Source organism: Carcharodon carcharias, chromosome 6 (assembly GCF_017639515.1).
Source record: "Carcharodon carcharias isolate sCarCar2 chromosome 6, sCarCar2.pri, whole genome shotgun sequence".
NCBI lineage: Eukaryota > Metazoa > Chordata > Chondrichthyes > Lamniformes > Lamnidae > Carcharodon > Carcharodon carcharias.
The window spans coordinates 22,593,882-22,621,250 of NC_054472.1; the positions used below are offsets into that span (position 1 = coordinate 22,593,882).

General features: G+C 42.5%; 1 protein-coding gene across 1 annotated transcript in view; it reads right to left on the reverse strand.

Annotated features, from left to right (window-relative positions):
• Positions 1–9,472: 9,472 nt before the first annotated feature.
• The window catches only part of fer1l6 (fer-1 like family member 6), a 170,338-nt gene continuing 152,441 nt past the window's right edge, over positions 9,473–27,369 (reverse strand). The window contains exons 38-41 of the mRNA XM_041189238.1: positions 26,771–27,012; positions 22,345–22,508; positions 11,659–11,759; positions 9,473–9,653 (exon numbers count right to left, since the gene is read on the reverse strand). Of these exons, the coding sequence (XP_041045172.1) occupies positions 9,473–9,653; positions 11,659–11,759; positions 22,345–22,508; positions 26,771–27,012 (688 nt within the window). The remainder of the gene's footprint in view (positions 9,654–11,658; positions 11,760–22,344; positions 22,509–26,770; positions 27,013–27,369) is intronic.

Below are 27,369 nucleotides of genomic sequence, written 5' to 3' on the forward strand. Positions count from 1 at the left end.
AAACAAAAACAAAAACTGCTGGAAAAACTCAACAGGTCTGACAGCATCTGAGGACAGAAAGATGGAGTTAACGTTTCGAGTCCATATGACTCTTCTTCAGAACTGCTGTCAGGCCTGCTGAGTTTTTCCAGCAATTTTTGTTTTTGTTTCAGATTTCCAGCAACCGCAGTATTTTGCTTTTAGTTGAGTGAGACTGGTTGGCTCGTAGTGGGACATATCCATAGCATCTGATAGAGGTGGCATCTGTCAATTGGTTTCAAATTGTGGTGTGTCTGACCACAGGGTCCCTATTGGTACATGGACTGTGTACTTACTGTGAGCATTAAAGTGTAAGATAGTTTTTATAACATGTGTTATCCTTACAAATTTGTGTATGTTTGTAAAGATACAGTTCTGGGTGAAGAAGTATTGTAATATAGTTCATCTCTTGTTTCATAAATGTTTTATTCTTTTGTTAAAATGTCATTAGCTGACTCTGGTGACTCTGTTCAGTAGACACTCTCCATTTATCCAAACAAACAAATAAAAGTTAGGATCTATCTAGCTGGGTTCCGCCCTGGGATCAGGCTTGTCCAGTGCTAACCTCAGCCTGGATCATATCATGGTGCAATCCTGATATTTGCAGTTGAGGTGGAGGCAGCTTCTTGAATGCTGTGCCATGTTGCCTGAGAAACCTTGGTGACCATCCTCTGGTGGTCTGGTGCCTAGAAGGCTCTGGCCTGCTGAGAGTTTCTGCACAGGTGCAGTTGCAACCTCTTCAGTCTTACTTGTTGGAGGCGATGGTGTCACGGAGGGGAGGAGGAGCGGCAGTGCGCCCTGAGATGATGTCCCCGGGGCAGCTTGTTGGGGCTGCACCCCCCTGTTTGTGTGCAATGGCACCTCCCTGACTCCAGGAGGGGAAAGGCCACCTGGAAAGAGATAGGAGATGCATCTCTTCTACCCCCAGCACTGCCCAGCGAACGGTGTATAAAGCCTATGGCCAGAATGACAGAATGCAGGTCTGAGCATAATATCCAGCAGTTTCTGAGTGCTCTGCTGGTCCTGGCTCTCCATGGCAAGTCACCAACTTCGCCATGGAGGAAGATGTATGCTCACATGCTGCAGCCACGGCAGAAATCAGAACTTGGATGGACTCCTCCACCTTTCCCTCAAGGCCACATATGGTCTGTGACATCTCTGCCAGATGTTCCCCTGCCTATCTCTGCATCTCCATCAGTTTCTTCCAGCCCTTTTCTAGGACACCTTATCTTGATGGGGCTGAGCATGGGCCTGGTGACCTTCAACAGTCCTCCGACTGTCAGGGACCTTGGCTACAATTTCCTCCATCAGCTGTGGGAATGTGTCTGTGATATGACCCTGAGTTTAATCGCAAATGTGTAACCACTGAGGTGAATGTCTCTGTGCTGGTGGAGGTGTGGTGGAATGATGTGATGCCGCAGGCTATGACTGATCTGTTTCATCATCCTCAAAGCTAGAAGTCAGGCTTGCTGCAGGTCGCAAATGACTGTGAATAGTGGAAAACAGAAAGAATTAGCTGACGGTTATACACGTTCCCTTTCCCCATCAGTGTATCACATGTGTATCCTGTATGCCCAATTCTGGAGTCCAAACTGGAGACATCCTCACTCTGATACCCTGAAACCCCAGCCTCCCCATTGGTACAGGATTGCCCACTGTCATCCCCTGGAACCCCAGCCTCTCCATCAGCACAGGATTGGCTACCACTATCCTCTGCTAGTTCACAGCGTCCTCCTCTGCAGGGGTCAGGATTCTGATTTCTGGGGCACCTCCCCCACCCCGTCTTTACCCGCTGCCTGATGCTATGCACACTCTTGTCCCACAGGCAGAAAGAAGGATTGTCATTTCAATGGGCTCCTAACCCCTTAATGAGCACACAGGCCATTGACAGCTCCTGTCACCTCCCTAGTTAGCGTTCCACACATGCACTGTCTCGCAAGCGATACAACTTTCATAGCATGAACTGGGCTCCCACCCTTTAGTCCAAATGTTTCATCTGGTACTGAGGCCCAGAACCCAATCACTTGCCTGGTATCTCTCTCCATTTATACATTTACATTGCTTGATGCCCTTAGTGCCAATTTGTAGTGACTACATAGTGCCACTTACCCTTGCAAATGGTTGATGACGCTTTATCCGCACTGGATCCCACAGCTGCCAATCTCTGCTGTGACCTCTGTCCAAGCCGCCTTGGTCAGGTGGATGGGCCTCCTGCTGCCATCGCTGGGAAACAAGGCCTCCCACCATTCCTTGACAGCCTGGTGAAGAACCTGCAGGGAGGCATCACTAAACCATGGGGACACTCATTGACTGCGTGCAGCAGTTAAGGTTACCCAGAGGGGGAAAGATCAGAAGGTTCCAGCAGAGGCTGTAGCCTCAAGGTGTCCACTCACACAGCCAGGCTGATGCTGCTGGATTGGTTGGTATTAATGCCTGTCCAGGAGCCATTTAAATATGACAGCAGGACTTGGGACCCCATGAGGTAATGCCAGGGTCATCAATTTCCTGCCCTCCTCTGCCACATGATTGGCCGGACACCTTGTTCATGAACATCTAATTAGCTGACCACCACATGATTGCACGTGGCCAGCTGCCCCGCCTCCGAATGGAAGTCCTGAGTACCTCCGGTTCTACCATCAGGACACCCAATGATGCAAAAAGACTTTGGCCAAAATGTCTTCAATATAGAGTGACCATGGCTGTCCTTTAAATTCAAATCTGCCATTCATGGAAAACAATACCCTTTTGAAATATATATATATTTCTAAACCTCACGTCTCTGTGGGAGTGATATTCTTTTTGGTTTACTAGTTCAACATCGAAAAGAAAGCACATTAGCATTATAAACCTACACTGTCCAGTTTTCTGATTGGCAAAAGATGCCAACCTTATGTAGACTGTTGTTCAGAGACTTGTCTGTTTTAATCCTAGCACTGGCATCAATATCTATATCCAAGTGAAACTTGAGAAAATTATTGGCAGATAATGTGTTTGTTATCAGTATTTATTTTGATATTAAGATTTTACTTTTTGTGCTAAAGGTTGACATGGACAACTGCCTTGTGATTATTTCAAAAGCCACATCGATGTAGCTTGTCTCATTCTACTTTAACATTTGTATAAGTTATATTTCCACAGTAACCGTTGGTGTGACTGATAAATGCAGCAACATGTACAAAATAGGCCAACTGAATATTTATATTCACACCGAGAAGTGTTGGGATGCGAGCAAGGGTTTGAGCCACAAAAGTGAACACTGTACAAAGTGGATACTGTCAGAGATCAGCCTTATCCTCCCAGCTGCTTTAGCCAGTTTAGAAACCTTATATTAAAATCATTTAAAGGCCCAGGCTATTTTGCTTAAGCCACAGGTACATTTAGTAGTAAGTCCCTTGTTCATTGTTTTAGCATCACAACAATGGGCTATCATCCTAACTATTCTGAATTGTATTGATGTGCACGTATATAAAATAGGATTAATCATACTAGATGTGGTGCATTACCATTCTCATTCTAAACCTAATGTCACCTGCAGCTATCTGGGAGGGAGGAGCCTGACATCCAATCTCCACCCCACCTGCTTAGCCATTCATCACTCAGATTTCCCAACCTCTTTGGCAGGAAGGTGCTCCAGGATGTGTGGATACTTGCATGGTCATGGAGATTAAGGGATCCCTCAAACCCCCCAACCCATAATGCTTGGGATTATCAAATCAGGAGCTCTGTTCCCTTATCTGTGCTTGATCTGATTAAGGTTGGAGTGTTTCCCCAAATACAGTTCATCTCAAATTTTAGGATCCGAAAGTTTCCAAAACTGTAAATCACCCAGATACCAGCAATTGTAAATGTTTCATAGCAGGAAGACAGATTTTCAGAGCCTCTAAGTCTGTCACTTAATAGTTTGAAATTATATAAATTACTTTATGTCACACTGTGTAATAAAAATATTCTTTGCCCTCGATGCATACTCAGATTATCAGCATGCATATAAATGAGGAGCATTCTGCTACGCACAAAGAAGATTAATTCAGAAACTAGTACGATGGAAATAAAACCTCAATGTGAACAGGGTAAAACTGGAAACAACCTGTAAATAATTTGTTGCAAAAAATTGATATAAAAGTGACATTTTCAACAATCTGTCTGATGTAGTTTCTTATAGACTTTAGAAAAGAAGATCCCATGGTGTGTAAAATGGCTGTCAATTCACTGTCACCCGTTTTGTTCTATTGCTGAAGACAAATTTCTGCCCCCGGTATTCAAAGGTAAAGTGAAAACACAAACACTCTGACAACGATTCTGTAAAGCTTTGTTTAAATGGATGCACTTGCTGACCTTCTGAATGATGAACTGCAGAGCTGGTCTTCAATCAGGACTATTCCCTGTTGGTTCCCTGACTCTCACCTACAATGTTAATTCCTAGCATTAACATAGTAGGTTCAGGCAGTTGGGGCACTGAACAGCAATAACATGACACATGTAAACTGCAAGGGCCTGGCACTAATTACTCAAACTAGATGGGCTTCCCAAGACAACAAGTTTTCTCCAAAGGCATTCCCCTCCAGCAGCACATCTGGCTCTAGCATTGTAAACCAGATTATCTGCAAACAAGAAAATCCTCAATTGTAAAAACAAATTGCTGATTAAAAAGAAACACATTAATAAACTGGCAGAATGGGCAAATAGTAAGCAAATGGAATTCAACACAGATAAATGTGAGATTGTACATTTTGGTAGGAAGAATAGGAAGGTTACTTACTACTTGGGAGGTGAAAGTCTAGGTGGGTTGGAGGAATATAGGGACCTCAGAGTACAAATACATCAATCATTTGGGGCAGGATTTTTCAGTTGGCGTGCAGGGACGGGCCTGTCTCGTGAGGTTTCGTTCGGTGGGGGCGTGCCGGAGTCGGCTGTGTGCCCGCCGATATGCAAAAGGCCTATTAAGGAAACGATTAAGGGAATTGTTAAGTTTGGCGGGTGAGCAAAAAGGCCAAGTGACTTTTATGTTTTTGAGGAAATCTCATCAATGAGCGGGATGAAGTTTCCTAAAGCTTTTATTAATTAAATAAAAATATTTTCCAAAATATAAAAACATGTCCCATCTCATGTGATATAGTCACATGAGGGGACATGTTTAATTAAATTTTTAAATCACTTATTTAATAATTTCAGTAGCGATTCAATCTCCCTGAGGCAGCTTTGTGCCTCAGGGAGTTTGAAGCACTCTTTCGCGAATGCACGCTGGCCCCAACTCTCCCTCCTCCCCCAACCCCCCCACCCCACCACACCCCACCCCCCCCAATCTGCACAGGCAGCGCTGAGCGCTATGGCTCACGTCTTATGCTGAGCAGGCCTTAATTGGCCCGCCCGCGTAAAATGGCAGCGCGGAGACGATCACGGGCGGCAATCAGCTCCGCGACCACCCTCACCCCTGCCCGCACCCGCTGAGCCCACCCACCCACCTGAAAAATTCAGGCCTAAAAGTTGGGTCACAGGTTAGCGCGGCCACAAAATAAGAGCTAACCAAGCACTAGGCTTTATTGCTAAAGGGAATTGAAAAATAGGGAAGTTATACTAAAACTGTATCAAACCTTGCTAAGACCGCTTGCTAAAAACACAGAGTGCTGTGTGCAGTTCTGGTCACCATATTATAAAAATAGGTTTCGAGACACTGGAGAGGGTGCAGAGAAGATTTACAAAGATGATACCAGAAATGCCTGGGTGTACATATCAGGAAAAGATTGACAGCCTGTGGTGTTTTTTTCTTTAAAAACGATGGCTAGAGGGTGATCTAGAGGGAGGTCTTTAAAATTAGGAAAGTTTATGATTGAGTGGGCGCAGAGAGAGTCGGGGAGAGCATAAATAGAGACCATCAATATAAGATAGTCACTAAGAAATTCAGTAGGGAACTTGGAAGAAATTTCACCCAAAGAGTAGTGAGAATGTGGAATTCGCTACCTCAGGGAGTGGTTGAAGTGAACAGTATAGATGGATTAATGGGGAACTAGACAAGCATTTGAGGGAGAAGGGATTATAAGATTGTGATGATAGATTTATGAGGAAAGATGGGAGAAGGCTCAAGTGGAGCATAATTGCCACATGGACTGGTTGGGCTGAATGGCCTGTTTCTGCAGACACTGGAAATCTGAAATAAACAAAGTAAATGCTGGAAATATTCAGCAGGCCATGCTGCACTGGTGAAAAAAAATACTGCTTTATCTGAATGGCTGAGTGCTGACCATGAATTCCACTTCCTTTGTACATCACTGAGGTATAAGCTGAGAATGTTCTCTGGGCATCTCCTATTCAGCAACCACAACTTTGGCCTGAATGAACTCACAATGAACTTCTACCAAAGCTATGATGATGGAGCAGTAGATATCAGAAGGAACTTATCAATGCTAGTAACCTTTGAAATGGACATTTGGCAGCTGGTTCAACATTGGCAGCTTATACAAAAGCATAATTGTATAAAATGCAAGCATAAGCTACAGATTTCTTAAAATAAATGATCATTGTTATTATCAATAAATTGAAGAACAGCTCAGATATACAATGCATTATAAAGAACATGTTTTTAATTTCAACATTTGATTACAAACATTAGACAGTAAGATACAAATCACCTTAAAAGCTTCTAGTTAATCTATGCAGAGTTTATGTAGTATTTACAATTCCAATTAGAAAGGTTAACTTTAGAATGAAAATGATACATTATTTTGCCTGTTTTAATAATTCACTGTGTAAACATTATGAACAAAAATTTAAAAACCTGCAGTTTCTGGAAAACTGAGACAAAAACAGAAAACATTGGAGACACTTAGCAGGTCAGGCAGCATCGGTGAAAAGAACACTCAAGTGTTAAGACCACAGCCGATGTTAGTTGCTGCGCAGGCTTATTTGTATTCTAATAAACAGAAGACAATGTACCAATCTCAGCAGTACGAGGTCCAGTAACACTTTTGGGTTTTTAAAAATTAAAAGTAGAAGTTTTAGTAACAAAAAGAAGAAAAGAAAACTTAAGCACACAAGATTATAGTTACACAATTAAGGTTAGTCTTCCAAAACATTCCCCCACAATGCTCCACTTCGTTAAACCCACAAGTAAACATTTTCCAGGCAACTCTCCCTTACAGATATTTAAATATGGAGTCCAGTAGTATCACACAAGGCAAACTGCTGTAGCTTCAGTAAAGGTGTACCCCACGATCTTGACCCTCTTTCACTTTGCTATGGAATTTAATTCAGGATAAAACTGCCTGCTACAGCCCAAGACTTCTCAACTGCTCAAAACAGCCAGTGACGCTCTCAGCCCGTGAATGAGTGAAAAAAACCATTGCTTTTCCATTAAAGATGAAGAGGTTGTGAATTGTTAACCAGTTCGTGACAATTCACCATAACTCAGGCTGCAACTTCACATTGAACCCAAATACTCCAACTCTTGACTGGTAAGTAAAGCTGATCACAGTCCCTTACAATATCTGCCAAAGGGCTTCTATCAAATCATATGTTATTTCTCATTACCCGATCAATTTATGGTAATTTAGCAACCATTGCAGAGTTCATAATTGTGTTTGTAACTATTGCTTGTTGCATTTTTTTTCAATTGTAGTAATTACTTTATCCTGGCAATAATGTGAAACCACCCTGAGCTCATTAGCCGCTAAAACTCAGGAGAACCAAATAGCAAGGCAGCTCTAAGTGCTGTTGACAGAAAAAAAATTAACATTGTGGTAACATGTGACTGGAACTGGAAAAGTCTAAGAACAGTGGTACTATTTAAGCAATGGTAAGTGAAGTCATCATAAACAGTTATATAAAAGCAAAATGCTGCGGATGCTGGAAATCTGAAACAAAAACAGAAAATGCTGGAAAATCTCAGCAGGTTCAGCAGCATCTGTGGAGAGAGAAACAGAGTTAACATTTCGAGTCCATATGCTCTGTCAGTTATATATGTCTAAAAAAAGTCATTTATGGTGTTAGAAGGATCTGGCAGAATTTTACATATTTTATGCTTCAAAACTGAATGAACAATACCACTAGAACTGTATTAATGGTATTGCATTTCAAAGTAAATTATGTGACTATACATATGAGTCATTGTTATCATTCATGATGACTCACTGTATCCTTTTCATTTCTATAGGTAGTAGTGCTCTCTACTAATAGAGCCCACCTACTTTCACCTAAAACCCTCAGCATTCCCAACACGCTAAGAAAGTTACCAAAATCTGGGTACTTTCTTGGCAAATAACCGGCATGTTTCTAAGTCATGTGATCGTTAAGTGCCCCAGCCCATTCATTTAAAACAAAAGTCCCTCCTAGAATGTACCAGCTATAATTTTCATTGTCACCTTGGGCGCTTGTACATCTTCCTTCAATCGGGAAGGCAGGCTAGCATTCAAGGATTGTTCAATCCACTCAGGTAAGAACTTGTCAAAGACCCCTAGCTTGTGGATTGGGGTTTGGAGCTTCTTTACATTTAGACCTCCCATAATACTGAGGTATCTTAACTTTTTCAGTCAACCAGGTTGTTCCGAATGCTTATTGCTTTTCATATATATTTTCAAAATTCCTAGTGTTTTAGAGCTAATTTTAATACTCTTCTACATTTCAAACCTTATATTACTCCTGATATCTCCCTATCTGTTTTTTGTTCTATTTCTCTTCATGTTTTACTTTTGTAACCAATTGTTACCGATACTCTCTGTGGCTGAAAGGTGAGTGGGCTGGACCACATCTTCTCCATAGCTGCTATGTCAAGGCTTTTGTGTTTACCAGACAGGTGGCATCAACAGACAGGAAATATTTTAATATTTTTCTGCATCCATAGATTGGTGGCCTAGCCATAGCAAGAGATTCATCTATCACTCCAAAATTAAGGTGAGTTCATGTCAATTTCAGTCGAGACCAAAACATTTTGTTCTCACTGGGATTCGACTATCTTTGTTTTTTTTCCAGCTACTTCTGAAACAGAAATCATATGCCTCACAGATTTCATTTTACAACAATTTCTAAGAAGTATGAATGCTGCTTTAGCACAGTGGAGAGACTTGGAATATTCCATTAACAGACTATACATTACCTGCCTATAGGTTAAAGCAGAAATTGGTGTTTTGTAAATAGTGTGACAGAGTCAGGACTATGGCTGTACTTATTTAGGATCCTAATTCTAATTTAGAAAATAGGGAACATCTCATCACAATAAAGTAAGCAACTAGTAGAACACTACAAAAATTCCTACTTAAATAGATTGCATTCTGATTGAAAAATTATCCAGTGGATTTTTTTTCTGGTTAACAGCCCATTCCTAATTTAAACAGCTACTTAACCTTATATACACATGAAACTAAAACCTGAAACACAGTTGATAGGCTTTGGTTGATTTTAGAAAGAAAAAATAGATGAGGACAGTTTTAAGGAGTTCTTCAATTTCAATCAAAAATACTTTAGTTCACCCATTCATTATCCTTGTACTTATTGCACCAGGTAATGTGTAGATCAGCAGTACAATAAACAAAGTGAGGATTATCAAAATTAGTCCAATAATGATGTACTTCTTGTAGTTCCTCCAGATCAGATAATAGATGCACTTGAAAGGGTTGATGAACCAAGAGAAGGAGGTATCAGGGCGGCTATAGGGAGGAAAGTAAAGCTTATTAAAACAGTTTAAAATCGTTGTGAGCATTGATGATCCTCTCAAAACTAAAGCACTACAAGTTTCCTTGTCTGTAGGGTGACAATGTATTGTGTGCAACCACGAGGTGGCAAACCCTCAAAAATAGTGAAAGTAGCAACAACTTAAGTATAATGCTGCAGAGTTCACAATGTGCTGGCATAGTGATTAAAGGGAGTATTAATATTAATATTTATTAAATTGAAGTGATCTTTAATTATTAAAGAAATGACTTTGGTTAAAGTTGGAGAAAACCTGTAGCGTTGAACAATATTTAACCTAACCTTGTTCATTGTGCTTATTCTAATGCAACATTTGGCTAACAAGAATTTATCTGACCGTGATGGGCTTTGTCTAATATCCCTAGCTAATATGATATTGCATAAGGATAAATAATGATAAACTCCAGAGCTAGCTGTGGCCCTAGCCAGGCTGTTCCAGTACAGCTACAGCACTGACATCTACTTGACAATGTGGAAAGTTGCCCAGGTATGTCTTGTCCACAAAAAGCAGGACAAATCCAATGAGCCAATTATTACCATATCAGCCTCCTTTCAATCATCAGAAAAGTGATGGAAGGAGTTGGAGACAGTGCTAGCAAGCAGCACTTACTCAGCAATAACCTGTTTGCTGATGCTCACTTTGGGTTCCACCTGGGCCACTCAGCTCTTGACCTCATTACAGTCTTGGTCCAAATATGGACAAAAAAGCTGAACCCAAGCTGGGAGGTGAGAGTGATTGCCCTCGACATCAAGGCAGCATTTTGCTGAATGTGGCATCAAGGAGCACTGGCAAAATTGACGTCAATGAGTATCAGGGCGAAAGCTCTCCACTGATTGGAGTCAAAGCTAGCACAAAGGAAGATGGTTGTAGTTGTTGGAGGCCAATTATCTCAATCCCAGGACATTGTTGCAGCAGTACCTCAGGGTAATGTCCTCGGCCCAGCCATCTTCAGCAACCTCATCAACAACCTTCCCTCCATCATAAGGTTAGATGTGGGATATTCACTGGTGATTGCATAATGTTCAGTACCATTGGCAACTCCTCAGATATGGAAGCAGTTCGTGCCAATATGCAGCAAGACCTGGACAACATTCTGGCTTGGGCTGATAAGTAGCAAGTAACATTCGCACCACACAAGTACTGGGCAATGACCATCTCCAACAAGAGAGAATCCAACCATCTCCCCGTGACATTCAATGGCATTACCACTTCCGAATCCTCCACTATCAACAACTTGCAGGCTTGCCATTGGCCAGAAACTGAACTAGACCAGCCACATAAATACTGTGGCTACAAGAGCAGGTCAGAGGCTGGGAATTCTGAGGTAACTCACTCCAAAGCCTGTCTCCACAATCTACAAGGTATAAGTCAGGGGTGTGATGGAATACTCTCCACTTGCCTTGATGAGTGCGGCTCCAACAACACTCAAGAAGCTTGACACCATCCAGAACAAAGCAGCCCTCTTGATCGGCACTCCATCCACCAACTTAAACATTCGCGCCTTTCTTACCTGTGACCTCTACCACCTAGAAGGACAAGGACAGCAGATATATAGGAACACCACCACCTGCAAGCTCCCTTCCAAGCCACATACCATCCTGACTGGGAAATATGTCGCCGTTCCTTCACTGTCACTGGATCGAAATCCTGGAACTCCCCTCCCAGCAGCACTGTGAGTGTCCCTGCACCACATGGACTGCAGCGGTTCAAGAAGGTGACTCACTACCACCTTCTGATGGGCAATGAGGGATGGGCACCAAAGCCTGGCCTTGCCAGCAATGCCCACATTCCATGAAATAATAAAAAAAAACATTAAAAAGAATATATTTTCCAGACAAACATGCATGCTGGTGTTTCAACATTGAGCGAAAGTTGCAAACAAACTTGAAAGTGCAACTAGATCCTCCAGAATGCCAAGGTTCTTTAAACTTAACTCAACCCAGCAGCAGGACCAAACTTACTTGGGTTTTTCCAATGGATCTGGCTCACTGCGACCCGAGCCAACTGGATTTTTCTCAGCCTCTTCACCAGTAAGCAGGTGGAATTCAGCTTCAACTTTACCCTAAATTAATTGTGTAGAAATCATGAATTGCAGCACATTTGTCATTTGTGAGCAAACAATACAGTGAATAACATAAGTAAAAACATTAGTTTGGCAGCAACGATCAGTACAGGGACGACAGACTTTAAAAAGGTGCATTTTATTTTTAAAATGTATCTATTGATAGATTAGGATTTGAATAATTCTCCCATATAAAGGAAGCTATTCTAGTATGTGTCCGATAGTCCAGACAATATAAAAGAAAATCTTGGGCTGAATTTTATTGATAACGGTCAAGTGCAGCCACCGGAGCTTAAAGCAGGAGACAACCCTATTTCGGCTGGCAATGGGACCCCCGGGATGCGTTTTTCTGGCAGCAGCCCACCCCCAAGAGCTGCTGGCCCCATCCAGAGGGGTGGCAGCCCAGCAGCTAGTAGAGATGAGTAAGGGAGTACCTCAATAGCTGGGTGGGCGAGGCTGTGGTGTGCTGGTCATGCTGTTGCCGAGAAGGCAGCCATTGCTGCCTAGGGACCCCTCTGTTGGCTATGGAGCGCCCTTCAAGGAGCCCTTAACCCCTCCCCAGAGACGACTTGGAGGCCACCAGGGTTTACCTGGCGGTCTTCCCATGTTGGGATAGGCCCTCCTGAAATGGGCAAAATGCCCACAGAGGCAGGAAGTGGCCTTTAATTGGCCACTTAAGTGGCTTAATTGGCTATCTGGTGGGTGGCCAAGTCACCAAGTTTCCTGCCTCTGGCAGTTTGGCAGGGCAGTAGGAAGGCTTCAGGTGCCCCTCCTGATACCAGCTCTTGCCATTTTCCTGGCCCTCCCACCCCTCAGCTCTTTGCCAATAAACTGGTAAAATGCAGGTTCTTGGATTTATTTGGCAATCCCCTGTCACCTTTAACCTCCACCTTCTCTCTTCATTACAATCCTTCTTTATTTTAATCAATTGCAATTCAGACCATTCCCTTTAGCTCCAAATTTGTCATCCTATAAGTTCATTCCCATCCTTCCACCCTCAATGTGTTGAAATTAAGATATACAAGAGTTATCCAACATACATCCCGCGGGCCAGAATCCAGCCCAGAAAAGGTTTCCATTTGGCTTGCCAACCAGTGTTCAAAATACTTTTAAATACAAGTAAGTGGAAGTGCCAGATTCAGTAAGGAACAGCTCCTCTCCCATGTTTACAGCTGATAAGCTCACTAGAGAGGAGGATCGAAAAAGTCTGTGGAGGATGCAGTGAGCAGTGGGAGGGTAAGTGGCGGCACCTAATCCGAGCTCTGAGGACCAGTACGAGTGGCTACAGCAGACAGGCAGGAGGTGGCAAGGCAGTGGCTACAGTGGGTCGGGAAGTGGCCATGGAGTGCCTACAGCGGAGGGGGAGACAGCATGAGAGTGTCTACAGCGGAGTGGGAGACAGCATGAGAGTGGCTACAGCGGAGTGGGAGACAGCATGAGAGTGTCTACAGCGGAGTGGGAGACAGCATGAGAGTGTCTACAGCGGAATGGGAGACAGCATGGGAGTGTCTACAGCGGAGTGGGAGACAGCATGAGATTGCCTACAGCAGAGTGGGAGACAGCATGAGAGAGCAGCTATAGCAGGGCAAGAGGCAGCGAGGGAAGGCTACAGAGGGTTAAGAAGCAGCAAGGGAACAGCTGTCTGCCATCAATATTGAGCAAGGTTCAATATTTCTGGGAAGCAAGGTTCACCAAGCAGACTTCCTGAGGAGTTTATGGGTAACACAATATCCACAGACAGAACACCAATGATGACAAGCAGTCCAACGATGTGATGCTGGAAGGACAAGAACGGCCGGCATCCTTACCACATTTCTCTCTGATCTCTTCAGGCACACAGGTATTGGATTCTGTTCGTGAGCTGTAAACAAAATGCTTTCAGTGTCTGGAATGGGGTCATGGGGCTAGGCCAATCACTGTCATCCCAAGTGTTTTATAGAGAGAATACCAGGGAAATCGAAGGGCTATCCTGGACATCTCTCAAGCATTTCCAGGAAGTGGCTTCAGAGCAACACTATCAGTGGATCAGAAATTTGATTGGAGGTGGGCCATTGGTGGGTATAGAAAAAAACCTGGAAGAGTGGCTATGGCAAACGAGGAATAAACTGGTGTCAGAGAAGTGGAAGGTAATGGCAGGCATGTAGTTGGAGGACATCACAGGAGGGATATAAAAGCAAACGTGTCAAGCAATGTTAAAAACAAAAGGGAGCTAGGTCCCTTACTTGTAACTTTGCCAGTTAAACAACCTCCTTCGATTACAAATCAAACACTTAATTCAGGAGATATTATGTTCCATGTAGAACATCTAATAATTCATGAGCGAGTTTATAAGTATTCTCTTCATGAAGTAAATAAACTGGATTTACTTGGTTCCTTGCAGTGCATGGATTCCCACAATTGTAAGTTGACTCAAAATGATCACAAGCTTGTCAAAGCCTTGGAGAGGGTACAGAGAAAATTCACTAGAATGTTAGCAGGGATGAGGGGCTTCAGTTATGTGGAAAACAGAGAATCTAGGACTGTTTTCTTTTGGAGCGGAAGAGGTTAAAGGGAGATTTGATAGAGGTGTTCATTTTTTGAGAGGTAGTGTTTGGGTATGTAAGAAGTGTTGTGACTCCCAATTGCACGCTTGTGGGGTGACCAAGTTGATAGAATAGATCAGCAGATGCTGCTTAGGTGGAGCATATTCTGATTATTTACAAGGTATTCAGCAGCTACATATGTGTGCTTCTACATCAAACCCTATCTCCATACTCCTCCTCTTGCTCACTACAGCCTACTGACTACAAACAAACTACAGAGTTAGCCTGTGCTACTCCTCTATTGGTTACAGTAGATCATGTGATCTTCCTTTATAACATCCTTCTTAAAGGTATACACATTACATAAAACCATAATTACCACATCCTTCGCCCTTTACTTGGAAACACATTTTACATTTACAATTACAAGTAACTTACAAATTCAATCTTTTTGGGGATTTCCCTTGGCGTGTAGAACATCTCAGCTCCACAACTTCAGGTGCTTTATTAAGAACCTCATTTTCTGGAGTGGTCTGAACATCAGGTTCTTCGGCAGGCACCTGCAAATCTGTTTCCTCAGCTCTTGCAGGTACATGCGACACATCTGTACTAGGTTGAGTTCTCTCAACAGGAAATGTTGACCCGGTCGTAAACACTGGTGGAATCATTTCTTGGTGATTTGCTTCTCTCCTCCTTAAATGATCCACATGTCTCCGTATGACTCAGCCTTCCACCTTCATGTGGTAAGATAGAGGTCCAGCCAGTGCACTTATTTCACTCAGTAACCACTTTGGTCCGTCTCCAAAGTTCTTCACGTATACCGTCTCTCCCATAGTAAATTTCCTCTCTCAACTATGCCAGTCATGTCTAGTTTTCTGACTTCCCTGACTTCTTTCCACCTTCTCTCCTAAACTTGACATTATTAAGCTCAATGTTGTCCTGAAACAGTATTTCATTAATAATTCCGCAAGTGTGACACCTGTTGTTGTGTGAGGGGTGGTCCTTTAATGGAAAAGAAGGCGTGCTATCTTGGTTGCTAGGGAATCTCCAATTAACTTTGTCTTGCGTGACTTGAACATTTGAACCACCCTTTCGGCCAGTCCATTTGAGGAAGGGTGGTACGGTGAAGTTTTTACATGAGTGACACAATTGAGGCTGATAAACCGTTGAAACTCAGCACTTGTAAATGCTGTGCCATTATCATTAATGATCACTTCTGGTAGTCCATTAATTGCAAATCTTTGACGTAGCTTCTCAACTGTAGCAGAAGGCGTTGGTGACTTCATCTCATGTATACCCATCCATTTTGAGTGGGCATCTACAATGAGTAGAAACATTGTTCTCATGAAAGGTCCCACATATTCAATACGTAATCATATCCATGGTCTTCCTGGCCACTCCCAAGGGTGTAACGGAGCTATTGAAGGTAACTTTTGCAATTGCTGACACTGTGCACAATTCTTCACTAAGCTCTCTATTTCTCCATCCATCCTAGGCCACCATAGATAGCTGCACGCTATGGTCTTCATTCGGGAAAATCCTGAATGTGCACTGTGTCATTCAATTAACAATGGCTTTCTACCCTTTGGAAGAACAATCACTCATGCAACCCACAATAGGATACCATCCTGGCTGGTTATTTCATGTCTACTTTTGAAGTATGGTCTCATTTCGTCAGACACAGGTTCTTGTGACCAACCATGAAGCACTTGTTCTCTTACTAGACATAGGACTGAGTCCCTGCTTGTCCAGTCTCTGATCTGTCTAGCACATATCAGTGAGCAATCTAAGAAAGTTAACAATAAAACAAGTTCTTGTGGAACTGGGACAACTTCATCATTTTCTTGTAAAGGCAAATGACTAAGTGCGTCGGTGTTTGCAATTTGATTTCCAGGCCGTTGTACAAAAGTATACCCATATGCTGCCAGGATCAGGGCCTTATTTGTGTTTCTGTGTCTCTTTTCAATGGGCCTTCTTCTTTTTAACACTAACTTTAATCTCGGCCTTCTTTCGACTTCCACATTGGCTAGACTACTCTCAGATGTAAGTTCGACTTGTCTGAGCTCTGTGGCTAAGTCTCCCAGAATTTCATCATCTGTCAGCTTCTTAGAAAATTCTGCCACTTTTACCTCCAATCAACATGTATCTGACTCTTCAGCTCTTCCATCTCTTTTTTGTATTTGTTTGCTGCCTCCTGGAAAATTAAGCATTGTTGTGTCTTCTCTGCCAACTCATCTTCCAGTTTATTCAGAGAAGCGCTGAATTCTTTCTCTTTCTTTTCGTACTTTTCCAGACATAGAAACTTAGATCTGAGGGAATCTTGTGCTGTGTGAAAGTCTTTCAGCAGGTTTTCTTCTCCTTTCAGAGGTTGCTCACCTCATCTTGAACTCTTATCATTAAGCATGGTCCCTTCGAGTTCGTTTTGCTGTTCTACTATGTTTTGACTTAAGATAGCCTGCACTTGTACAGGTTGGTGAGTCCTTATACACTCCCTTTCCAAAACAGGAACATTTCCAGTTTCCTTTTGGAATCTCAATGGCCACTCAAGGCTGATTTCCCTCAGCCAGTTTCGCCCTAGGAGGCTTGGTCCTCTGCCTCTCAAAACCAACACTAGTAGCTTGGCTGATTGGCTTCCGTAATGGACAGTTACTCTGTTTATGACTTTGACTTGGATGCCTTCACCGGTGTATGTATTTAATTTGGCATCAGTTTCTTCCAAATTTAGTTTACGTTCCACCATAATTCAACTATTTGAAGGTGTGTTCACCAATCACTGTAATGGAATCTCCTGTGCCCACGTCCATTCTAACAGGTCTGCCATCTATCTTCACGGTTATATATATTGGTTCTGTCTTTCCAACCTTCAATTAACTAACGAATAAGTATCTGAATTTGTTGCTTCAGGCCCTTCTATGCTGTAAATCTCCTGGGGTTTTCTCTTTTGTTTGAAGGTCTGCCTGATTCTTTCCTTGCACTGTCTCATTATGTGTCCATTTCGATGACAATAAAAACATTCAATTTTTTTAAACTGCCAATCATTGTAAGATTGCTTGTTTCCACCTCTGCTGCAATTATTCCTCGTTTTCGCTGCTAAGTCGCTTCTTTTTACTTTCCTGCTAGTGGTGTCTGTTTCTGGCTTCTCGGCAAAGTATTGTATTTTCACACCCCTTTTGGCTGGGGCTTCCTGCCTGATGTGGAAGACGCCGCCATTTTGCGCTCCCTGTATGGCTTTTGAATCTCTTACTGCACTTTCCATGGCCAGTGATATCTCTAGCGCCTTCTCAAAATCCAAATTTGTTTCGGACAGTAATCTCTTTTGAATCGTGTCCTCATTCACACCGCACGCCAAACGATCTCTGAACATATCGTTTAATGAAGTATCAAACTCGCAATGTTCTGTTAACTGTTTCAAACTTGCCACATAACAAGCAACTGTCTCCCCCGGACCTCTATTCCTTGAATTAAACTTGAAACATTGCATTGTTACCAAGGGCTTTGGCTGCCATCAAACCTCAAGTCAAGCCATAGGTTTTATTCCCACATGTAGATAAGAGGATCACCCACCTCTTCTCTTCCCCCTTAATGTCGTTCGCTTGGAAATAGTTCAATATCAGATCAGTTGTCTGTGGCTGGATTGAAAGGATCAATTCTTCCAAATTGCGGCATTCTGTGAGGGGATTACTTTGACGATTTGGAAATTCTACTTACAATTATCGTGCGAGGTACAGCCCAATTTCGTTTCTCTCGATTTCTTCCGTTAAGTGATTTTACTCTTGATGCTAGTTTGTTGTATCTGTCTTCTATCCTCGCATTTTCCTTGCTTTTTTCTTGCTGTCAGTTTGCTGTGCCCTCATTGCAAGTTTGTTGGGTCTTTGCTTTATCCCCATTTTATCCTCACTTTATCCTCGTTGCCAGTTTGTTGGGACTTGTGAATCCCAATTGCACGCTTGTTGAAGGGTGACCGAGTTGGTACTTTAGATAGAGTTGATCAGCAGACAATTCTTAGGCGGAACACACTCTGTTTATTTACAGGGTACTCAGCAGCTACACATGTGTGCTTCTACATCAAATCCTATCTCCATACTTCTCCTCTTGCCCACTACAGACTACTGACTACCAGCTAACTACAGAGTTAGCCTGCGCTACTCCTCTACTGGTCACAGGAGATCATGTGGTCTTCCTTTATAACATCATTTTAAAAGGTATATGTATGCATTACATAAAACCATAATTACCACAAGGAGAAACTGTTTCTACTATCAGGATCAGAAGGCACAGGTTTAAGGTAATTGGTAAAAAAGCCAGGGGAGAGAATGAGAATTTTATTTTTATGCAGCCTGTTGTTGAACACATTACCTCAAAGGCTGGTGGAAGCAGGTTCAATAGTTACATTCAAAAGGGAATTGGATAAATGCTTAAAAAGGAAAAATTACAGGGCTATAGGGAAAGAGCAGGGGATCGGAACTCATTGGATAGGTCTTTCAAAAGGTTATCACAGGCAAGATGGGCCAAATGGGCTTATCCCACATTGTATGATTCTATGCAGGATTACTTAATACTCCCTAAAGTGAGTTTATGTAAAATCTGCCTCCTCAATCGCAATCACTCACCGCTCTGAAAAGAAGCCAAATATATATATTTTTTATTTGTTCTTGGGTGTGATACAGGCATGCCATTCTTTGGCCATTTCTGATTGCTTTGAGGGCATTTAAAGTCAACTAAATAATAAAGTTACATGTAGGCCAGACCACATAGAGCTGGGAGATTAGCTCTTGAATTCACTACACTCTAATAATTAAGCAGTACCACCTCTGGCAAATTGTATTATATTCCACAGTATAATTTGATCTAAACTCCAGTTGGAACTTCGCATTTCTCATGGAATCCAGAATCAATAGAAAAATTAGCTTTAATGCTCCTGTCTTGTTCATCATGTAATAGCTGTAGTATTACTTCAATAAATCAACTGAACACAACGCATTTCTGATGGCACAACTGTTTTTGAAATTGTGGGTTTTCATATCATATTATTCCTGGTTGCTACAGACTTTTCTTTAAGTAAAGAAATCAGTGACCAATATTGGAAATAAAAAATGCAAAAGGCGTTTTCCAAGTTGTTTTCAAGATGTTTTCTATATAGGCTATAAATTCAGCAAAACTCATTGAGAGCGATATCTTTAGCTGAAAACAGCATCATATCTTATGATGTCAAGCATGGTTATGGTACTGTTTTAAGAGACTCAGCTAAATGTCAGAACAAGTGGTTTTCAACAGACATAAAAATAGCAGACAGTCTTGATGCAATTGTATGTGTGGGCAGTAATCATTAGCAACATTTAGCATCTGATGTTAACTGTCAAAATATGCACAAACAGCAATTTAAAAAAAAAGTATATTTTTTACTGAAGCAATATTATGCTGTGTTATTTTCAGCCGATATTGTTTCACCTTAATACTGAGTATGCGCCCTGCCAACCACGGAAGCAGATAAGAGGTAGTCATGGCAGTGGATGAGTGCCAAGCTGGGCTGGTTAGAAGGCCTGCCTCGATTCTCTGGGACTCCGTCCCAGTTGTTTTAAAAGCTGTGAGGTCCTCTAGCCCTCACACCTCAGAACACCATCCACTTCCCAAGCCCCATCCATGCCAATTAATGTCTCTGCTCACCCACATGCCCCCTCATACCTAAATGCCACCCCATAGCCACTCACCCAGTACCCATTTGGGCAACATCAGGTGCCATGTGGAGATGATTAAAAAATAAACTTCTAACAATCTAATAGAGCGCATAGACATTTGATACAGAAAGTAAACTCTCATTAATGAAACTCGTTCAAAGATTTTAAATTACCTCAAGTAGTAAATCTATTAGAAAAACACAACAATTTCTATTCAGTGACCACATCAAAGGCTAATCCTTTAATAGCCTCTTTAAACTGTCAATCAAAATGTGAACTCAGTTCCCCCTGCTGAGATAAGTGCTTTTGGAGCTTTTGAAGCATTCAAAGCCAAGCATTCATAATGGTTATCAGTTTTTATAAGCTACACCAGATGGCCCGTCAATCAAAGCAGTCAAGCAGCCAATGCTTTTAAAAACATTCTAACTAACAACTGCTTTTTCATGTTTAAAGAGCCAGGGATTTTATTAACTTCAGATTATAACACTTAAATAGACCTTATCCACCCTTTAAGAACGTTTACGTCTACTCCGTAAATTCATGTTTCCCACACCTTGAGTTAAGGCTCTTGGGACTGTGAAAATGGGGTCTATTTGAACTCAGCACAAATTTCAAACGGCACTGCTGAGTTTGGATTTCCCGCCTGTGTGATTCACACACCACCCCTTTATCCCTGCCAGTAAAAATTTGATCTATCAGAAATGGGAACAGGATTTTCTCATCCAGGTCCAGCCTGCCATTTTTAAAGGTCTCCAATTCCATGAAAGTCTGACGCTTGGTATATAAAGGATCATAAGGTAGGCCACACAGACCAAGAAGACCCCAGATTCAATCACTGGTCTGTGTGAGTTAACTGATCTGAGCCAGTGCCTTAGTGCGAAACAATGGACCTCAGTGTCACTGAACTAAGAGAGGAAATAAAAATCAGTTAGACCTCTTACTTCTGCTTGCTCCAGTGACCCATGTTGGGACAACTAGGTGCCTGCTCATCTAAACCCCATGAATGACTTGCCTGCTCTCTAGGTCACCATCTTGGCTGAAACAGAATGGTGTCTTGTTGCAGGGAGCTATTAGCACCTCTGGAACACCACTCCCATATAAGTCACTGCCTCAAGTGGGAGGGGAAGAAAGGAAATTGAGTGGAATGTAAATATATTAGTCAGCACTGTTGATCAATTGTATCCAGCAGAAGGTGTTAGAATTGAACTAAAAAAGAATGCAGGTTTAGACATTTAGTTAGGCCAGTTTTCAAATGTCAAATGGACACAGGGAACGATCCCTTCTGGCTGAAGATGGAGGCCCGAGGATCGTGGGCAAGTCGTCCTCAGGCCTGATCTAAAGAATCATGGTGAACTGCTACCGCTTGTCACTTCCATGGTTAGCTCACCCAGGTGAATAATCTAATTTCAGACTGTCTGTGAATAGAGGGTGGAGATCTCATCGCAGCCAGCAGAAGTGTTGTGGAGTCAGAAAGAGCAAATCAATTTAAACTAATAATTAAACTCACTTTTACAATAGTGGTCACTGGCAAGGTAGCATCAACGCCTGTTTAACCTGTGTAGAGGAGGCCCAAAGCCTATTGATTATAAGGGCAGGATATTCTACAGAGGGTTCTTAAAACAGGCATTAGACCCCTTTGATCATATGCAAGGGAGCTATCATTTGTTTTAAAGGATTGACATTTCATGTTGGATGTTTTGCAGGTGTCCTTGGGATGCAGGATATTGGTCCGTGAAGCTGGGTCTTATTGTGCCTGTTTTGCCTCCATGTTACCCATGCCTCAGGTTGCCAATTGTGATTAAATGTATTCCTGGAGATTTCAGCACATGATTTGCCCCACGCTCCAACCATTAGTCGGCCAACACATCCATCCTTGTGACTCACTGGCTTCCTACGTCAATTGGAAAGCAAAAAGACTCACCACCCAACTGGATGATGCTTGACTGTCAGCCAAACAGCATTTTTTTCCCCATTTCCAAGATTTTTATAGCTGGGAAAAAGAAAATCTCAATGAAAATAACAAAAAAATCCGAATATTTTTTAACTCCTTGATGATTTTTCTCCAGGATTGCACACATCTTCAATTCCTGGAGACTCCAGGTCAATCCTGGAGGGTTGGCAACCCTCCCCACACCATCAACTCAAGTAGCCTCTTTGACTGGCACGGGCAATTTGTCCAGTTTAATGACAAATTCATCTTGTGGATGACACAACAAGAAATAGGCAGAGACTGCCCAACTCGCTTCACTTACAACTGAAAAGAGAGGAGATTTTCACTGTGTAAATCAAACTCAAGTGAGAAAAGGAACATTGCCCACTCTATCTTTGTCCATACGGTAGAAGTTTAGTTTAATATTATTTATGGCAGATGGAAAGTACTGTACTTACAGTGAGTTCACCCGACTTTTCTAAAGGCCACCAACCCCGCAGCCGTTTTTGCTGAAATATTGAAATAAGTTTAGTCTTTGATTTCTCTTCGATCATGTCCAAGTCACATTTCTTTGCTGACTTGGCGCCACGTGGAAATCCATTCAGATCAAGTTCCACAGATCCTACAAAAAGGTGCCAGAAAAATGAAAGCACATGAAATACTGTTTACATTGGATAGGTCCACTCATGTTATGGGCAATATTGTCAAGTCAATATTTTATCCATTCCTTCTTTTTAATCACTTCTACATGTTGGGTCCTATTTTATTCCCCAGTGGTTACCAAGTTTCACTATATTGTCCACCAGTAGGAAAGCCATGTCAACAGTCAAGGGAAAAAGTTGGGAAAATTGCCAATGAGCTTGGGGCAAGGTTTATATTCAGAATGCTTGGAAGGGAATGCTTTACCTGCATGAAAATGTCTACCAACCATTAAAAAAAGACAGTCTTTTATTCCCATTAAATTTTAAAAATGCCTTTGTCTCAGAACCTGAGACAAAGGGCAGAAAAATAAATCACTGATACTGCTATTAACTTTATTCATTCACATTAGTGACAAGAGTAAAATGGATCTGTAAATGAGAGGTGTGCGCTCAGCTGTCCAGCAGAGTACAAGGGTAGAAGTCAGATAGAACATGAGGGAGAAAAGAATAGAAGGCTTACAAGGTTAGTTGAAGTGGGGTGGCAGGAGGCCAATGTGGAGAATAAACACAAACATATACCAGTTGGGTTGAATGACCTGTTTCTGCTCTGTAAATTCAATAATCTTTCACGTTCTCTTTGCAATAATCTTTCACGTCTCTGTAAATTCAATGGGGGACAATTTTCCCTGGATACTTTAGGCACCAATGAGCTCCCAAAGTGGCTAGGATGGGCTCTTAAGCTGAAACCCCCATTTAGCCTGCATTTTGCACAAGATGCCAGCTTGGTAAAGGAATTGAAGGTTGTGCAAGAGGATTGTTCGAGGCTGATTGTCACTTAAATTGCCACCTAGCACTCATTAAGGAGGATGCATGACATTTTGGTGGTTAATGTTAGAACTAATGCACCCTCTGCTAACATCAGCCAGCAGATTGGGAGTAAACAAGTTGTTGCTTTTGAGAGCTACTTAAAGGTGTACCACCTTTTACTTTTCACCTGCTTCTGCAGCTTTGAAGAAATCCTTTCAAATACCCCTGAAGACTCTCTGGAATACCTTGTCAATAATTCATCAACACTCAATGTTTTTTATGGAAATTTTCTGAGGGATTTGCTTAAAAAGAGTAAGTGCAGCCCTATTCTGCTTTGTTGAACACCTTACAGGAGTCACCAGGAGGAAAAGAGCGCTTGGCTGCCAACATTTTGCCAGGGGCCCCCTGATCTTCAGGAGGAATGAGAGGAGATGAGGACAGACAGAGCGGCACCAGCTACTGAGGGAGAGAGGGACAAGAGGGCAAGAGGAACCCTTTCACCCCTGATGGCAAAGGCCATCCTGTCTTAACCAGGACCTCCAGTGCATGCTGCAGTTGAGAACCTGCACGCTCAGTGAGCTCCTGATCAAGAGACCCGGCATTGGGAAGTGGGGAGGGAGTCCACTGAGAGCCAACTCACCTCCTTCACCCTGCGATCCCCCCTCCCACCATCACTCACCTGTGCCTGGGTCCCTCAGCGATCCTGGGTGGGTTTACTACCAGCAGCAACCACCGCTTGCCAGGTGACGCTGCCAAGCAATGAAGAGCTGCCAATCTTTGGCAGGCGGAACTACTGCCCCCAGGGTCCTTGATGCTGGTGAAGGCCCATGCTGCCTAGTTAAGTCCCTGATTGGCACTTAATATGGCTGACCTTCCCCATATGAAGTGATGAGGGGCTCTCACTGGCTCTCCAGCCAGCGGGCGAGATGCCCATCACTTCCATTAAATTCGCCCAGTAATTCTATGCAACAACAGGCAACACGGGAAGAAAATACGCTGCAAGTTGTTATGACCTGGAATGCACTGTCTGAAGGGACTGTGAAAGTAGATTAGATAACTTTCAAATGGGAATTGGATAAATCCTTGAAGAAGAAAACCTTTCAAGGCTATGGGAAAAGAACAGGAAAGTGTGCAACTAATTGGAAAGGTCTCCAGGCACAGTGGGCTGAATGACCTCCTTTTGCACTGTATCAGTCTAGGATTCTTTTCTGAGCTCAAAAAACGTGAAATGATACATCTTTCTTCATAGCTTTGTGTCATTCTTATAAGAGAAGCTAGTGCAGGTTGAAAGTCACAGGTTAGTAGGTTTCCAGATGATGTCACCAGGACCAACTTGAGTTGATCAGTGCACAGATCTGAATAGTTGAAATTTGGAACTCTAATCCACTAACACATCGGACGGATGTTGGTTAGTTGGTTGAGTTGTGTCCACCTGGGTCAGATGGAATCTGTCCAGGGGCCAGCAGGAGGGGTTGATGTGGGAAATAAAGGATTAATATGATTACTGACCTATGAAGTGAATTATCCTTCTGAAAGCTGTCTCTCTCGCTGTATTTTTCTACCACAACCTTTGGCCTACACATCTGCATACTGTTTTTCTATGTGTGTTTTGCTAGAGATGAAATCACTGTAACAGAAAGCCTGGGCCATTTTCTGTTTTCACATTTCGTACTGTCCCACTAGCTTGCTTGCCTGTGAGAATATGATAGGACTGTTTACCAGGGACACATGAAGACCATGCGCAGACACGGAGGGTATCGCCGACAGCTGGCAAACATTTGGGGGCGGAGGCTTAGCAGGTGTTCCTTTGAGGTGAAGAACCTCAGGAATGTGTTAGACACCCTGACCCAGGGATGGGCAGGTGTGAATACTTAGCGGGTGTTCCCAAGGGTGAAGAGCCTTGTGCATTAGCATCACCGACAGCCGACATATAGACTGGGGGAGGGGCTTAACAGGTACTCCTCTGCGCTGAAGAGCCTTGAGACTGATAGTCACCTCCACAGGGTCCTGGTGGGAATACTTAGTGGGTGTTCCCAAAAATAAAGAGCCTCGTGCATAGGGTCAGGGGACCCTATGAGAAGAGACAGATGGCAAGCACTAGATAGGCGAGAGCCCGCTGTGCTATTCAATGTAACCTGAAAGTATGGCAGGGAAGGAGGTGGGCACTCAGGGGCAAGTCACGGAATACCTGCTAGGCGAATATGCAAAGATAAAGAATAAGATGATAAAGGATGGTTGGGACTCTAAGTGGACCCCAGGCCAACAAAAGGAAAAAGTTATGTGTAAGCTGCTGTTTTTGTATTGTATTAGTGTTCTGTGATTTTCTTGTGTGTCTGCAAGTCAATGTTTGTGTTCTGGCCCTGCATGTAGTTTAAGTGGCTGTACTTTAAATTGGCTTAAGTGAAGGAGAATGGATTTTTGAGTTACTAAAGCATTTTTGTTCTGAAGAGAGAGATTCTGCAACATGAACCTCTCTCCTGGATGCTTGTAATAAAACTTCTGACTTTAATCATCTCCAGGCTCCGAGTGGCATTTGTCCCACAACAATGGGGATGCTATAATATATCCACACAAAATCTGATGCATGTATTGAAATGATAAGCAAATTACAAAATACATCATCTAACATATAATTTGTCATTTATGCCATTGCAATTCTAGCCCAAGCGATCTCTTCATCACTGGCATCTGTTGCAAGGGTCATTTAAAATGTAATTTCCCCCAAAAATCTGTGCAATAAATGTTAAATATACTTGCTTTTGGAATGGGGTCAATACCAGCAAAGCAGTTCACTGTCCATCCCTAGTTGCCCTCGAGGCATTAAGAAACAACCAAATTCTGTTGGATTGGTGTCTTGTGTAGGCCAGACTGGCTAAAGTTTGACAAGATCCCCACTAAAGGACATTAGGGAACTAGTTGGATTTTGACAACAAAATGGCAGCTATCATTTTTTCAGTTGCCAACCCACAAATTTAATTTCACAATGTTTTATATGATGTTTTTTTCAGCTCACCACCTCTAGATTGCCAGTGGTCGCTAACCGCTAGTGTAACATATCCTCGCATGTGTTTAGGTACTAATTTTTAAAAAGAATTTAAGCTTTTTACAGTATTTACCCTGGCAGAGTTACGCTGTTCAGATGATCGGGTTCTGTTGTGACAAATCTCAGCTTCCAATCCAGGCAGTTTTAAAATGACGGTGAGACTAACAAAAGCACCTGCTGTTGATAATAAATCTTCTTGGCTGTCGGAAGTCTCACTATGCTAAGGTCGCTCCCAATTCTTCAAATGTGGAAGATCTAAACCCCTTTTCCTTTTATGCCTGTTGACTGCCTCTGGGTTAGATTTGAAGCCACATTTCTAACTTGAAAGGATAATACTTCAATACATTGAATTCTTTCTTCCATCTTTTGCAAGAGAGACAGTTTCTGGCTTACCTAGGAAGTCATCAGAGGAAAGCCTCTCAAAATCCCACACTTGAAGTACAAGGACCGCAGGAACTTTATGTTCAGTCTTGTCGAGAGAGAAAATGGACTCCCTCTTGCTTATAACCATCTGTTTCTCTGCAGGGATGTAGTTGAATGGAAAAATGAAACGCCAATTGAAGTTTCCCTCCCCAGTCAAAGAGTTGTAATGTACATCCGTTTCTCTCTTATCATCTTCTTTTCCCTTTAGCCAGCTAGGAAAAAAAAGTATTTCAAATGTTAAAAATATTTTGCACCCGAGACAAGTTTACATTGCTGGAGAGAATAAAGGCTCCTACATCTTGACAAGAATCCAATGGCATTCTTCATGTCCGACATTTTTATGAACAAATTTGAAGCATTTTAAGTATTTGATAACTTGTAAAGGGTATAAAAGCGGTTAATCTGGAACGCTGAATTGTGTACTGGATCCCCTAAGGGTTGAAATAGTAATGCCCTGGAGTTTGGAAAATCACGGGGTTAGACTGTAACTTGGGCCGACTGGCTTACATGGGATGTCTCAACGACCCAAAGGTGGCCCAATGCCCTGCTTAAGCCAACACTCTGACAGC